Below are 17,397 nucleotides of genomic sequence, written 5' to 3' on the forward strand. Positions count from 1 at the left end.
ACTGACTCTGAGTATAAGTTACCCCTCTTTCAGAAACGGGCTTGACTAACTCTGCTTTCTCGGGTTTGACATATTTCCCATTCTGAAACGGAAAACCCAGAGTTTGCCTCATTTCAGGGTTAACATACTCAGAGTTTTCACTTAACCTCCTTTCTGAAACAGGGCCCAGGAGGTGCTCGACATAATAAATGTAATAAAACATGGAGAGACTCTTGAACCTTAGAGTGAGAAAACTTTATTGATAAAGGCAAGCAAAAAACGTATGACAAATATATAGAGCAGTAAAGTAAGATCTGTGTGTCTCTTTATTACATTTGTTTGTATACGAGATAAAAAATAAACAATAGCATTACAAGAAAGATTTTTAAAAATCTGACACTGAAAGAGAGCAAAAGCTCAAATAATCATCAGTATTTATCATGACAGAAACACTAGGAAAAACAAAAACACACTTGGAAACCTTTGAGGTTCAGCGTTCTGCTTCAGATTTCAATACTTTCTGGAAAAGATGAACATAAGAATTCTTTTCAAAAATCTCAACAAATATTTATTTTTGCAGAAACAGTTAAATGACTCCTTTAATGAGATACCTGATGTGTGAATATGTGCTTGATCTCGTTCAGCTCTTCTGGATCTGATGTCATAAACCAGAATGATGACAGTAGCCACGCCCACCAGAGCAGAGAGGACCAATCGGATCACAGCTTCAGTAGGACCACAACAGTGGACAGAGTCTGAGGAATAAACACATCAAACTGAGATCAGATCAGTCAATAAACACTAATATCAGCGCTGACATCAACTAATATTATATAATACCTAATATAATATATATATTATATTATAATATACCTAATACCGTACCTGAATGTGTGACAGAGTTGAGTGATGTCCAGATGTTGAGTATGGTTGCTGATAGGATTGGGAGTTAATGATGATGATGATGATGATGATGATGATGATGATGATGACGATGATGATGACGATGATGATGATGATGTTAAAGGCCAGGCTGTGCTGATGACAGGAACAGGCAGACAAGCTGGAAAACATGAAAGAAAAAGATAAATATGTCACAAATCTAATAAACAATTTTCTATTTGGTTTAATCAGTGTGTTGTACCATCTCAAACTATAAAATGATTCAACAATTAATAAGTATGTAAATAGTTGGTAAAAACAAGAATATTTGATGGAAAGGACAAATGATCTCAACTCACCAGAGACAGAAATGCTGGCTGAAGGATTTTGATGAAAATATGTTTGAAAACACCTGTAGTTTATAACGTCCCGCATGTTCAGTTGTGGTGTTTGTGATGGTCAGAGATCCAGTTTGATTGTCCAGCTTCAGTCTGTCTCTGAATCTCCCATCAAGAACATCATCATATACAGTGATGCCTTCGGCCTGTTTAGTGATTTCAGCAATTACAATGTTTTCATTTCCAAACCTCCACCGAATCACAACATGACCCATCATTTTAGTAAAATCAGAGTTTAGAGTGAGTGAATCTCCCTCCATCACTGATATTTCATCTGGATCACCAAACACATATGGAGAACAAACAGAAACAGGGTTTGTAGCAGAAAGAGACTTTTAAATAACTTTATGATTGTTTATAAAAGTAAACCATTTGATTTTTAAATTTAAAATAAATGGAGTTGACTAGTTAACTAAGGTTCAGGAGTAGGACCATGCCTCAACCAGTCACCTGACTCAAAACCTTCTTATATCGGGCCGCCCCTTACAGTGCTGTTTGTCTCGTTCTCTCGAAGTTCACTCACTACGGATTCAGAGATTCAGATTAAGTCACCTGATTCAGGTGACAATCGTTCAATTTCAATTCCACCCCTTCAAGGGTTATCTTAAATTCTCTCCCTGAGTTTTCTCATCCAAAACTATCTCAAGAAAACTCTCCAACTCTGACTTGTTCCCAGGCTCCCTCTTCTCTGCCTTCAAGACCATGAACAGAGATCACCATACTCACAGTAGACGCGGAAACCGGCTTCATCGCTCTCCTCGCCAGCCACATCCCCAGCACTCAATTCCCGAAAACATTACCAAATCCGTGTCTAACATTACCAGATCCGGGATCGTGGCTCGCCTTCAACACACTGTTAAAAGCAAAGGCAATTCTACCTCATACGTGCCAATCTGGACTCCTTCAACCTCTATTTCGATTTTCAACCAGTCCAAACTTATCCCTCCCTCCCAAACACCCTTACATCCTACAATCCAGCAACATCCCATACTTCAGCCACAGCACAGCGACCTACCCGGCAAGCTTCAGCAGTCCATCGCCCTTCTTCCTTTTCAGCAGCTAGACTAACAAATGTATCCGCCGTTTACAGCAATACGGGTCCTAGTTACTCTGCTATCTTAAACATGCCTATCCACACAGATTTCAAGTGCTTCTTTGAAGTCCTCTGGAAGAGCGCCTACTACTTTCCCTTACACCTCACCTTCAGTTGCATTGCAATTTTCAACAATGACTATATCACTCATCCCGATGATTCTAAATTTTACACTGAAGCAGCACCATCCAGAGGTTTCAGTGGGCACAGGTTTGCCCACAAATGGCCCCCAAAGTTCAGTTCTCTCAACTCGCAGTCAGCGTGTTCTCCTCAGCACTTTGCGAAATATACTCCATAATCATAGCCACTATCCTTTAGTGTGTCATGAATGGTCTAGAAATTCAGACTCTTGGCTCCAGAATCGGACATTTATCCAACACTGGTCCCGACGTATTCATCAACCTACCTACTTAGCCTCTGCATCCTCTCTCTACGCTCAGGCTATTTGAAGCCCGTCATCGCCTGAACCTAGAGTCCATGTTCCTGTTTGCCTTTTTGGCTTTCTACGACATTAAAAAATGTTCCCCTATTTGATCCACCTACGATCACTACATCCATCCCTGCATCTCTGTAATTTCTGTCTACTTTCCAGTCATATTCACTCTTCGGAGAAGCAAAACAGACCAATTCGAAACTTTAAACCCCATTTACATCTTCTGTTTAAACTACTTCCTCAGCCCATTCAAACCTAATTCTGAATACGTTCACTCCAGGCATATTGCCAGAAACCGAAACCGAAAACTGGCCACAAGACTCTGGTTCAGCAAGTACTTTTATTATTCCACCATATCACTGTATCTTCAGAACACTACTAAATACATTCCTTCCGCATCGGAGCAGAGACCTCAGTGGCCAGAAGAGGTCTCTCAAATGAGACAATCCGACTCCTTGGCTGTTGATCTTCAGAAGCTCTCACGTTTGTAAAAAATCTCAACGACCTCCGTCAACCAAGCTTACTGAGGGTCCTAATCACTCGGCCTGAATTTAACTCATGTAGTCATTGAGTCTCCTGGCCACCAACATCAGACGTCCAGATCAACCTGATTACCATGCCTTTTCCCCCTTCCACTTCATCCTTTCCCTATTCATCCCCAATTCTCTTCATCTCCAACTCTCTTCAATAACAGATCAACCTGACTACCACCCCTTTTCCCCTTCCACTACTCAACTCTCTTCAGAAATAATTTCCAACATTCATGGTTGTGGCATGGTCCTTGCTCGTGAAATAATATCGTCAAACAAAAACCGACATAAAAGAAGCAAAATTGTGTTTAGATAAATAATTGTATCTAGTGATTAAAACATAAAATGGTGAAAAAAATATTTAACTCACTAAAGACAGAGAGGAAGAACTCAGTGTTCATAATGTTGATCTTTCGTTCGTAACGTCCAGCATGTTCAGTTCTGGTGTTTGTGATGGTCAGAGATCCAGTTAGTTTGTTTAGTTTCAGTCTGTCTCTGAATCTCCCATCAAGAACATCATCATATACAGTGATGGTGCCGGCCTGTTTATTGATTTCAGCTATTACAGTTTTTTTAGACGACCACTCATCATCATCATCATCCGATAACCTCCACTGAATCAAATCATCATCCTTTATTTCAGTACGATCAGGACTGAATCTCCCTCCATCACTGACACTGACTTCACTCCTTTAACACCAAAAACACACACAGAACAAACACAAACAGGGTCACAGATTAATACTGTGACATTACTTTATAATGTTTTACTAAATTAAATACTTTCAAATATCAGTTTGAAATAAACAATATCATAAAACAACAAAAGAAACAAAATGGTTTATGAATTAATTTAAATTTTTGTAATTAAAAAAGTGGTGAAACATTTTTTTTCTCACCATAGAAACGGAGAAGGATCTTTCTCTTTCTCGCACTGTTGATTTGTATTGTATAAAGTCCCATCTCTTCAATTGTGATGTTTGTGATGGTCAGAGATCCAGTTTGATGATCCATCTTCAGTCTGTCTCTGAATCTCCCATCAAGAACATCATCATATACAGTGAAGCTGTCGGCCCGTTTATTGATATCAGCTATTAATGTGTTTTCATATCCAAACCTCCACTGAATCTCATCATCATCCTTCATTTCAGCAAGATCAGAGTTTAGAGAGACTGAATCTCCCTCCATCACATACTTTGATTCATCTACATGATAAAACCCACCTGAGGAACATAGTTTTTCATAGATTAAAGCTTTGAAATCACTTGATGTTGGTTTGATGAAGATTGACTACTTTTAACTTTTAAATAAAGTTTTTTTTTCAGCTAAGACTCCTTGCTAAGGTGAATAGTTTAACTCAAAGACTACTGGACTACTGCAACTCAATGAATATAGGTATTAGCCAATCCTATATGAATTGCTTACAAACATCTAAAACGCAGCTGCTAGATTTTTGACTGGAATTTTGCTACAAAATACTTCAAGCAGGAAAGTTTGTAAATGGTGCAGCTGATTGCATTCAAAAACTTCTATCAGAGTAAGAGTTCAGTAAGCTTTGGAGAATAAACTGTGATCTGATCCCAACCGAAACCAGACCTAACAAAAGACAGCGCACATCTCAAAAACAAATCTCACAGTAAAACTGGGAGTTGTAAAAAATATGATACACCGGTTTTCTGCCAGATGAGAAGTTTATATATGTATCATCTTTTTACTCTTTTAATTAGTTTTATAGCTGTACCATAAATCTCTTTTAATTCCTTTTATAACTGTTTTAATTTTCCTTGCTTTTATTTTGTGATTATTTTAATTCCTTTCTGTGTAAAGCACTTTGAATTGCCATAGTGTATGAAATGTGGGTAACACTTTAGAATACGGTTCCTTCATTAATGAATAACTACACAGGAACAAATGAGTAACACAATATTAACAATCTGGTAACTACTATTAACTAACAATAAATTCTGATTAACGAATTAGTAAGTAATAGCACACAGATGAAAGTGGTAGTTCACTATTAACTTATCAATAACTACTATTTTTTTTAATGCTTCCCAGAGAACTACTGTAAGAATCATGGTAACTAACTAGTAATGACTCAAGTATTACTACATACTTATAAAGGAATTACTAATTATTAGGATTCGTATTCTAAAGTGAAGATCATGGTAACTAACTGGTAATGACTCAAGTGTTACTACATACTTCTAAAGGAATTACTAATTATTTTAAGCTTTTGAGGTTTTTGGTGAAGTTTTAAATAGTAATTCCCATAGAAGTATGTAGTAACACTTGAGTCATTACCAGTTAGTTACCATGATCTTCACTTTAGAATACGGATCCAAATAATTAGTAATTCCTTTAGAAGTATGTGGTAACACTATGTCATTACTAGTTAGTTACCATGATTCTTACAGTAGTTACTAATGAAAAGCCAATCCTAAAGTGTAGAATCTTCTAATCCTTCACAAGATATTTGCACAAACATATATGAGCTAGGAGACATACATGAAAACATATTTTTTTGTGACGTAGGTTAAACATACCTCATCCAGGTAAGTCAGATGAGCCAAAAAGTCTGTTACATAATCCTCGATGGGTCGATCTCCTTGACGGAGACGTATAATTTGTGCTGTTGGATGCATTGATTGGTCTGGGTTTTACTCAGCTGCTGGATCTGTGTTGGCTTAGTTTTCTGTCACGAAGCTGCTCTGAGACCAGAAAGTTTTAGATCCAAATGCAGCTTTAACCCTCTGAGGACTAAGCCCTTTTTGGTCCGTTTTCTCTATTTTTACATTTGGGCTTATAAACCATATGTAATGGAGATGGAACACCATGTGTTTGGTATCTATGGATTCAGAAGACCCTAAGCTAACATAATCATGCATGTAATGTGTTTATAAAGGAAGTTTGAGTGACAAATGTACAATAAACTTCTCTCTCTGACTAAAAATCCAATACATACACACTCAAAATGTATGAGACAATAAATTATAACGAGTAATAGGTTATTTAAAGTTACATACCAGTCCTCAAATGGATCTTCCCCATTCTGGTAAAATATAGTCCACTATAAACTCATGTAACCCTATGAAACTCCACTGTCCACTAAAAACACATTTCATCACTTTTGAACTGAGCTTACAGGGAAGAGGGAGCGGGATACTGTACACTAAAACAAACATTTCATGCCTCAATCTCTCTCTGACTAAAAATCCAATACATACACACTCAAAATGTATGAGACAATAAATTATAATGATAAAGAGGTTATTTGATGTTACATACCAGTCCTCAAACCACACCCCCCATGTACTTGTTGTATTCCACAACTGGTGTGGGAACTGGAATGTTCATTTTCTGCCAAGTTCCATCTCTCTTTTTTTGCCTTCTCGCGACATTCTCTGCGGTGTAGGCTTGATGGATGGTCGAGCAGATGGACACCTCTCTTGTGTCCACCCACTTGACAAAGAGCAAGTCACCATCTCGGATCTATCTGATTGTGCCTCTTTCGGATTTTTTGGAGAGGGCATTCACAGTGGATTTAGGGGTTTCCTTCCTCCCCTCTCTATATGTACCGCAGGCTCTAAAGTGCAGAGATGACAGGTGTCTGAATAGCTGAGGGCTTGTATAAAAGTTATCACAATAAATGTGATAACCACTTCCCAAATACGGTTTGTCCAGGAGGCCCACAACTGCGTCATAGGACAGTCCAAAGCCAGTGGGGAACTTTGCCTTCCCCGTGTACACGGTAAAGCTAGACGTGTATCCATTTGAAGAGTCGGCCAAGATAAACAGTTTGAATCCCCACTTAGTCGGTTTGTCCTTCATGTACTGTGTCATTCCTGTTTTGGCTTTTGTTGCCACCATCCTCTCATCTATTGCCAGATTTTTGTTTGGCTGGTAAAAGGACTTGCATGCTGCCTTGATTTCTGTCATCAGAGGCTTGAGGCGAAACAGGGGTCATGGTCTGATGTGCCCTTTTTGCTGTCATTCACAACGTCCTTAGCCGGATATCTCATGTGCACATTTGAGGAAATGCTGAGCCACCTGTCCCTTGGCATCACTTTCTTTGGAAATGGCACTGAACATTTTTTTTGCCTCCAGTAAGCTTTCACTGATCCAAGTTTTAGCAGTCCCATGAAAATAACAAGTGCAAGATATTTTAGGAAATCTGTGGGGGTGACATCAGTCCATTTGAATTGAAGTCCTTGTGCTAACCTCTTTGTAGCTTGCTTATTTGTGTTACTGCATAATTGTCTGATGACATTATTGCTGAAAAAATGCTGGAACAAATCAAGTGGACTGTACACTTTGGATTTATCGAGTTGCAGTCCTGGGGGCCTGGCAGGTGCAAACCTGGGGAGAATGGGTGCCACAACTTGATCGCTTTCGGTTTACCAGTGTTGTTCAGGTGCTGTACAGTGAGGGGAGCGTGATCTTGAGCAGCTCGGTGTGGGCCTCTGAACACTCTGTGTAGATTGCCTGCGTGTTGGAGTTTCTCTCCTCGGTGGAAGCTGAGGTGCTGTTGCCGGTGTAGGTGTCGTGCATGGCAGGCTCAATCGCCTCCTCGGTGGAAGCTGAGGTGCTTTTGCTGGTGTACGTGTCGTGCATGGCAGGCTCAGTCGCCTCCTCGGTGGAAGCTGAGGTGCTGTTGCCGGTTTAGGTACCGTGCATGGCAGGCTCAATCGCCTCCTCGGTGGAAGCTGAGGAGCTGTTGCCGGTGTAGGTAACGTGCATGGCAGGCTCAATCGTCTCCTCTGTGGAAGCTGAGGTGCTGTTGCCGTTCTAGGTAACGTGAATGGCAGGCTCAATCGCCTCCTCGGTGGAAGCTGTGGAGCTGTTGCCGGTGTAGGTAACGTGCATGGCAGGCTCAATCGCCTCCTCGGTGGAAGCTGAGGAGCTGTTGCCGGTGTAGGTAAAGTGCATGGCAGACTCAATCGCCTCCTCGGTGGAAGCTGAGGAGCTGTTGCCGGTGTAGGTAGCGTGCATGGCAGGCTCAATCGTCTCCTCTGTGGAAGCTGAGGTGATGTTGCCGGTGTTGGTAACATGCATGGCAAGCTCAATCGTCTCCCCGGTGGAAGCTGAGGTGCTGTTGCCGGTGTTGATGACTTGGGTCATTATCATTACTGAAATAAATGTAAAAGGGGAGAGCAATTACACAATGAAACTGGAAGCTTCTTTTTGTGTCAAAATTCAATGTAGAAAAAATTTCATCACTTTTGAACTGAGCTTACAGGGACGGGGCAGTATCCCCATACTGTACACTAAAACAAACATTTCATGTCTCGATCTCTCTCTGACTAAAAATCCAATACATACACACTCAAAATGTATGAGACAATAAATTATAATGATAAAGAGGTTATTTGAAGGTACATACCAGTCCTCAAATGGATCTTCCCCATTCTGGTAAAATATCTCATCGTCTGTGTAAAAGCTCTCTGCTCCGGATTTATCGTCGTCACTTTCCAGTAACTGTTCCAAAGCTTCATCTGCCGTAAATCTTTTGCTGCTCGCCATCATAAAAGTGCTAAAATACAATAATAATGCTGTTTATGAAGTTATCTCTCTCGCTAATATGGATCTCTGTACGCTCTGTAATACTCCGCTCCTTTTGCTCGCTGTCACCTTATTCACTCTACGCTGTCTCCTTATCCACTCTACGCTGTCTCCTTATGCACTCTACGCTGTTTCTAACTATGGTCCCACCCCTTGTAAGACTACAGAGTGCTCTGATTAGCTAGAATACGTCATGGTAACCTTCCTCTGATTTGGTAAGAAAAATATTCCTCTCCGCTGCAATTTTTCCATTGGTCGTTGCGAGTGGAATTTGTCTAACAGCATCAATTTCATTGGCCTTTTTACACAGTGGGATTACGCTACAAGGAAGAGTGTATATACAAATCGGGTAGCACTGTTTTCAGCGGAATCTGAGGAAGACGGCAAAAAACACACATCTCTATCATTAATAGTTTTTAAGATAATTACACATTTGTAAAAGTATGCATTTTGGGCGGTACCGCCCAATCCGTCCCCAGAGGGTTAACCCTTCGGAGTCTTGGGCTATTTTGGCCGTTTTTGAGTACTTTTATTTTTTTTAAATTTTGCAACATAGAAAAATGTTTACCATACCAATGTTTGGTATAATTTTTTTCAGCACAACATCACCTATATGATCAGACAATTAGTTTTTCACTTTGATGTACTCTATCAACATACTGGACCCAAAATCACACAAAAAACACAAAATCCGAATAGAAAAATTATAGCTTTTCTACTACAAAAAACACAAACATGCTCAATGAAGCATTTTAAAAGGTTTAAAATGTAAACACAAGTTGTAAAAGTCAACATATACAGGTACAATTCAGATATAATCAACCTATATACAAAAAAAATATGATTTACAAAAAAAGCGTTTTTTCTTTCTTTTTAGCTCAGCCACTTTTTAAAAAATGTTGTGCACACAATTATTCAGAGAGCTATATTTAAGGCCTTGCATTCCCAGAGTATGAGGGTTCGCAAATAGTGCAAATACAACATAAAAATTTTAAAATTGAGATAAAATTAAACTATATGCAGCAAAAAGCAGGTGGGGCAATGGGCGTTTTTTCTTTTCTTTTTTGCTTAGAAACTCTACAAAACAATTCATGTACAATTACACAGATATCTACATTACAGGGATTTCATTCCTTGAGTAAGAAGGGTTCCTCAATAGTGCAAATATACCATACAATAGGTAAAATGAACACAAAATCAAATTATACATACAACTATTTACAGCAAATATCAGGTGTTTTTTATTTTTATTTTTTATCTGTGCCTCTCCTCAAAACAGTTTAGCTAAATCTACTCCTAAACTACCTAAACTACTCCTAAACTACCTAAACTATCTACACTACTCCTAAACTACTCTCAAAATCTACTCAAACTCTTCCAAAAACTAGCAATAATCTCTCTCTATATATATAACGTATATATGTCTATCTTTATCAACTCCGTAAATCCTCTGCCTTTCAATTTTGCGTCTTAGCTCAGTTGGCTCCTCCTCCATTCCCTAAAATGTGCAGCCTGAATAGCAGAGTCAGCAGATTCACACATTTTTCTCCGTTTTGTTTTATGACAAAAACCGACGAAGTTATTAGAATAAATGCAACGCCTGTCGCATCCCATCTTGCGTTCTTTTACGAACGCGTCAGTATTTTTTTATATAAAGTTTAAATGATCATATCTCCGTTTTTACTTGGTCTATCAACACAAAACAAAAAGTAAAATAGAATTTCAAGCCAGCACTTTCGACAGAAGTGGACGGCAGCGCTCAACGTGACTTTGTTTTTATGCTTCGACGTCTTAAACTGGTCATGTAACTTGATCACGCCGGCGTGATCGGCGACCCCGAAGAGTTAATAAGGAGGGGAAAATCCAGACATGTAATCAAATGTATCAAATGTACAGGCAACAGGTCAAAGTCCAGGTAAGCAGTCCATATATACAAACACACAAGGTTGGGAACAAGGCAAACGTGTAATCCAGAGGCAGGTAGGGGGCAAGGCAAACAAGTAATCAAGAGGCAGGCAGGGGACAAGGCAAACGGGTAATCCAGAGGCAGGTAGGGGACAAGGCAAACGAGTAATCCAGAGGCAGGCAGGGGACAAGGCAAACGGATAATCCAGGGGCAGGTAGGGGACAAGGCAAACAGGTAATCCAGAGGCAGGTAGGGGACAAGGCAAATGAGTAATCCAGAGGCAGGCAGGGGACAAGGCAAACGAGTAATCCAGAGGCAGGTAGGGGACAAGGCAAACGAGTAATCCAGAGGCAGGTAGGGGACAAGGCAAACAAGTAATCCAGAGGCAGGTATGGGACAAGGCAAACGGGTAATCCAGAGGCAGGCAGGGGACAAGGCAAACAAGTAATCCAGAGGCAGGCAGGGGACAAGGCAAACATGTAATCCAGAGGCAGGCAGGGGACAAGGCAAACAGGTAATCCAGAGGCAGGCAGGGGGCAAGGCAAATTGGTAATCCAGAGGCAGGCAGGGGACAAGGCAAACGGGTAATCCAGAGGCAGGCAGGGGACAAGACAAACGGGTAATCCAGAGGCAGGCAGGGGACAAGGCAAACGGGTAATCCGGAGGCAGGCAGGGGCCAAGGCAAACGGGTAATCCAGAGGCAGGCAGGGGACAAGACAAACGGGTAATCCAGAGGCAGGCAGGGGACAAGGCAAACGGGTAATCCGGAGGCAGGCAGGGGCCAAGGCAAACGGGTAATCCAGAGGCAGGCAGGGGACAAGGCAAACAGGTAATCCAGACGCAGGCAGGGGCCAAGGCAAACAGGTAATCCAGACGCAGGCAGGGGACAAGGCAAACAGGTAATCCAGACGCAGACAGGGGACAATGCAAACGGGTAATCCAGAGGCAGGCAGGGGGCAAGGCAAATGGGTAATCCAGACTGGTAGTTTTGATGAATGCAAATCATAGGCTCACATTGCCAATGAGTTAAGTGTGATTGGACAATTAAGGTCCTTGCACACTGAGTCCGAAATTCTCGGCTCGAAATATTTGCACATTAAAAAAAATAACTTTGACCTCACATTGTGTTAACCACGTTTACACACTAACTCCGAAACTTTGGTCCATCAAAAAAAATTGGATCAGGTTCAATTTTCTGCATTTTTCACATCCATAGCAAGCATTTTAAGAGATGTTTTGACAGTCTAGAGCCACCAAATGACGATTACAAAAAAACACATACACACATTTTGGACTCAGTGTGCAAGGACCTTTAGTCTTGAGGGATTCACACATTGTTACCACAGTCACTCAATGCTAAAGTCTTTCATTTTAGCTCATAAAGGACATTTAGGCACCATCAAATCAAAGTAAAGCGTGGTGTCCTGCCATGGATAAGGTTCTGATAAGACAAGAAAAGACCAACCAAATCCATTCAGCCAGGTTCCAGGTACTATTGTCCCTAGCAATAATTTCGATAAAAAATTAAAATATATTTATATATAACCACTGTTGCCTGGTTGGATCTTGTGGGTTTTATGTATTTCTTATTTTATTTAACCAGGAAACATCTCATTTAGATTAAAATCTCTTACAAGAGCATTCTGAGAAAAATGCGCAAATCCTGAAACACAAACGGTTAATAGATCTAGGTCCCGCCTGCTTAACACACATCACTAAACTGATTGGCTTTGTGTTTTCTTACTAACTTGTGAGAGGCTGTAGCTACATTTGGCTGTGCGAAGCGGCAAAGCTGCTCCGAAGGAAACCTAGATGCGGTAAATTAGGGAGTAATCTACAGTTCTGTGCACAAAAATACAGGGCAAATCGCGTCAAATAATGATTCGGGGACAGTTCAGTTTTTACAATAATGTATGACAATCGCGGGATAAGTGGCAAACATAATCGTTAGTGTATGCGCGCAAAGAGCACTGAAATTTTGTAAAAACATCACTTAGTATGATTTAGCCTATAAGACATTTTCCAAAAAAGGGGGAATAAAAAGAAAAGAAAGAAAATACCCATAAGGACAAGATTTTCGTATATTGACATTTTTGTAGGGACAAAGACAAAATGTCCCCACAAAGATGGCAATTTCCAAAATCCTTGTGGGGAATTATTATTATTATTCTTTTTTTTTGGAAAACAGCTTATAAATCATACTAAGTGACGATTTTTGAAAATGCAGAAAGTTATTTGTGATATTATTTTGAATAATGTTGGTAACTAGACAGTTGATGGGCCCCATTGACTTCCATAGTATTTTTTTTTCTTACTATGGAAGTCAATGTGGTCCATCAACTGTCTGGTTACCAACATTCTTCAAAATATCTTCCTTTGTGTTCAGTAGAATGAGGAAATTCATAAGGGTTTGAAACAACTTGAGGGAGAGACATAATTTTCATTTTTGGGTGAACTATCCCTTTAATGACAGATCCAGACATGTGTTTGGCTTCTTCAAAACGTAAGGAACAAGACCATATTCCACTATTGCATTGCACTATGAACGGAGTAAAGTTAACTCTCTGTTAAACTCCCTTCTTGTCTTTAAAGCTATAGTATACAATGTTAAAAATCGGTCGAGAAAGCCTGAGACGTTAGGGAAGTTTAAAAAAAATCATCCCGCCCCTCCACACACACACCCCTCCCCTCTGTGCTACCTGATCCCTCCCACCGGGAAACGAATTGAACAACGTCACTCAGTCAAGCTGTGATCACCGGTAGTAAACATCGGACACACATCATATGTAAAATTGCCTTTAGACACTTGAACTTAGTTGCTTCATCAACAATTCAATGTCACGTTTGAGTTCACGTCAACGCAAGATTAGCAACACATGAAATGTTCTAAACTCCCCACCACCATTAGTATAATACTACTAGTATTGCTAAGGTTTTCAGTAATTGTTATTGCAGCACACAGCGCATCTTGTTCAAATTTCGATCGGCTCGAACAGAATCCCGCTAGGCCTACTGAAATATATTCAAGGACTTCAAGAAATATAATTACTTTGACCCGTGATAGGCGATGCTAAACGGCTAACATTCCAATGCCGACCGGCAGCATGAGCAAGTTGTCAAACTGATAAAAAGCTATTTATGTAACACGTCACACCATAAAAGTATAAATAAATGTTTACCTGCTCAACAAAAAGACAGCCGTGTCAGCGTCGGTCTTCAGTCCCAGATCTTCCTGAAGCTTCCTCCAACGGTCAATGGTGGACCCTATATTTATCCTACTCAAAGTTCGGCATTCTTCACATTTTTTTTTAATCTCTGCTCGTTCCTCTAATGACTCTCTCTTTCGTCCTAACTTTACTGTAGGGGCAAGCAGGGGACGCTTGCTGCTGTCTTTTTTTTTATCCATTGCTGATATGCTACTTAGCTAGCTACCATAGACTGTCAGCTGCTTATGCGCGCAATTTCATGTCGCAGGAGGGGGGCGGGGGCGGGTGCGGTGGAGACGCGAGCGCCAGGCGGAGTTTCAAGTGGAGCTGGTAATTGGATGAGAGCAGTTGACCAATGTAAACTGTCCGGCCGGACAGCTTACATTGGTCAACTTCTCTGCGGCTGTACAGGCAATAGAGTGAATGGATTTTTTTCATTCTTTTTTCTATTCATATTGTTAGGATTGTACTATATAACCATAACCAGCATCTAAACGAGGATATTAATAATGAACGATCTTTGAAATCGTATACCATAGCTTTAATAGTAACATTATAGAATTCATTAACGTATTGTTAGGGTCAATATAGACCAAAAACCTTAATATTATCCCATTAATCCTATATTAATTTCCTGATTCCTCAGCTTCTGGGAATGTCCCCACCAATCTCAAAACCAAACCTACGCCCTTGGAAGTTTGAGAGTTATTTATGGCGAGGACGGGCTTACCGTATGAGCAGAGCAACAGGAGGAAATCAGCCATGTCTGCACCACCAGGGGGGCTGGGTGAGTAAGGGAGAACCATAGTGGACAGTGCGTCGTGTACTGAGATGCAAACAGATCCACTTGTGCTTGGCCGTAAAACTCCCATATTTGCTCCACCGCCTCGGGTTGGAGTCTCCAATCCCCTGGCCTCAGCCCCTGCCTCGACAGGGTGTCTGCTCCAATATTCTGGGACCCTGGGATATACACTACCCTCAGAGAGCGTATCTTCCCTAGGGACCACAGTTTCCAAAAGGGATTTTAGCAGATGATTTATGGGAAGATCAGCTGAGAATAATAAGGGACTGTGGTTGGAATTGGATCCGCTTCTGGCACCAGCATCCTGAATTTTTGAAAAGAGAAACGGGAGAGAGAGTCAGCTATTTGATTTTGTGAGCCTGGAACGTGTTTGGCAGTTATTATAAACTGATCGCAAGCAGAGATCCAGATGAGGCGTCTGAGGAGTGGCATTAACGCAGGTGAGCGAGAACGGCCTTTGTTAATGCAGTTCACAGTTGTTTCATTGTCGCAATGGACCCAGATGCTTTTAGTTAAACACTCTTTCCCCCATAGGGAAGCTGCGACGACGATCTTAATCTTCGGATAAATCTCTAAATCTTTATCTTCAGATAAAGTGTTGAAGATTTTGGGGCTGGTTAAACGCACAGCGAAATAAAACTTTTTGCTCCAGTTCACGCCCAATAAATGCCATGAATCCGGGTGGATTGGCATTACTTTACTTTATATAATAAATGTAATAAAACAGAGAGACTCTTGAACCTCAGGGTGAGAAACTTTATTGATGAAGGCAAGAAAATACATACAGCAAATATACAGCAGTAGTAAAGTGAGATCTGTGTCATTCATTGTTTTGTATCTGAGAGAAATATAAACAATAAAGCCTTACAAATAAGATTTTTTTTTAAATTTCAAAAATAATCAAGCTCAATTATTTAGTATTTATAATGAAAAAAAAACACTAGAAGAACAAAAACAACAAAAAACACTTGAAGAACCTTTAAAGAACCATTCTGCTTTAGATTTCAATACTTCCTAAAAAAGATAAAATATAAAGCCAAAAATGAATAAATCACTCAGATATATATGAAAATCAGTTTGTCAGAAATGACATCATCAATCATGTACCTGATGTGTGAATATGTGCTTGATATCGTTCGGCTCTTCTGGATCTGATGTCATAAACCAGAATGATGACAGTAGCCACGCCCACCAGAGCAGAGAAGACCAATCGGATCACAGCTTCAGTAGGACCACAACAGTGGACAGAGTCTGAGGAATAAACACATCAAACTGAGATCAGATCAGTCAATAAACACTAATATCAGCGCTGACATCAACTGATATTTCTGAATAAACAGAAATATAATCAAATCTAATCAACAATCGTATATTCGGTTCCAAGTGAGTTTTTATACGGTTTGTGATCTCAAACTATAAACGATTCAACAATTAAATATGTAAATAGTAAAAAAATATTTGAAGGAGAAGACAAATGATTTCTACTCACCATAGACAGAAACTCTGAACATTTTTGATGAGAATCTTCCTCCTGAAAACATCGTTAGCACATAATCTCCATCATGTTCAGTTCTGGTGTTTGTGATGGTCAGAGATCCAGTTTGATTGTCCAGCTTCAGTCTGTCTCTGAATCTCCCATCAAGAACAACATCATATACAGTGATTCTGTCGGCCGTTACATTGATTTCAGCTATTAATGTGTTTTCATCTCCAAACCTCCACTGAATCACATCATCATCCTTCATTTCAGTAAGATCAGAGTTTAGAGAGACTGAATCTCCCTTAATCACTGACTTCAGTCCTGAATCACCAAACACACACACACACACACACACACACACACACACAGAATAAACAGAAACAGGGTTCGTCACAGATTAAGACGATCACTTGATGGTTTATAAAAGTAAATAGTTTGAAATTTAAATTTGAAATGAATATCATCCTTAAATAACAGAAGCAAAATGGAGTTTGGATTAATAATTGTATTTTTGTGCTGAATAAAATAAAAAAAAACAAGAGAAACAAATAGTTAACTCACCAAAGAAAAAAACCCTGAATCTCTTGAACAAACTGTTGATCTGTAGTTTATAATCTCCAGTATCTTCAGTTGTGGTGTTTGTGATGGTCAGAGATCCAGTTTGATTGTCCAGCTTCAGTCTGTCTCTGAATCTCCCATCAAGAACATCATCATATACAGTGATTCTGTCGGCCCGTTTATTGAATTTAACTATTAATGTGTTTTCATCTCCAAACCTCCACTGAATCACATCATCATCCTTCATTTCAGTAAGATCAGAGTTTAGAGAGACTGAATCTCCCTCCATCACTGACACTGACTTCACTTCATCTGTCAAACACACAGAGAACAAACAGAAACAGGGTTTGCAAAGATTAATATTCTTAAATAACTTTATAATGGTTTACTAAATTGAATAGTTTAAAATTTACATTAAAAATAAACAATATAATATAACAAAAACAAAATCGTGTATGAATTCATTTAAATTTTGTCATTAAAAAACAGGTGTAAATGTTTTTGAACTCACCAATGACAGCGAGAATGAATCTCTTGATCTCACTGTTGATCTGTAGTCTATAAACTC

General features: G+C 39.8%; 1 protein-coding gene across 1 annotated transcript; it reads right to left on the reverse strand.

Moving 5' to 3' along the window:
- Nucleotides 1-1,000: 1,000 nt before the first annotated feature.
- Nucleotides 1,001-16,735, reverse strand: LOC143736290 (uncharacterized). The gene is made up of 7 exons (XM_077227033.1): nucleotides 16,682-16,735; nucleotides 16,331-16,584; nucleotides 5,219-5,256; nucleotides 4,196-4,520; nucleotides 3,686-3,999; nucleotides 1,274-1,533; nucleotides 1,001-1,042 (listed from the first exon to the last, which is right to left on the reverse strand). The coding sequence occupies exons 1-7, from the start codon at nucleotides 16,733-16,735 to the stop codon at nucleotides 1,001-1,003; spliced, it is 1,287 nt and encodes a 428-aa protein (XP_077083148.1).
- Nucleotides 16,736-17,397: the final 662 nt, after the last annotated feature.

Source organism: Siphateles boraxobius, unplaced genomic scaffold, assembly GCF_051911475.1.
Source record: "Siphateles boraxobius isolate OS27281-9 unplaced genomic scaffold, OSU_SipBor_1 13, whole genome shotgun sequence".
Taxonomy (NCBI): Eukaryota; Metazoa; Chordata; class Actinopteri; order Cypriniformes; family Leuciscidae; genus Siphateles; species Siphateles boraxobius.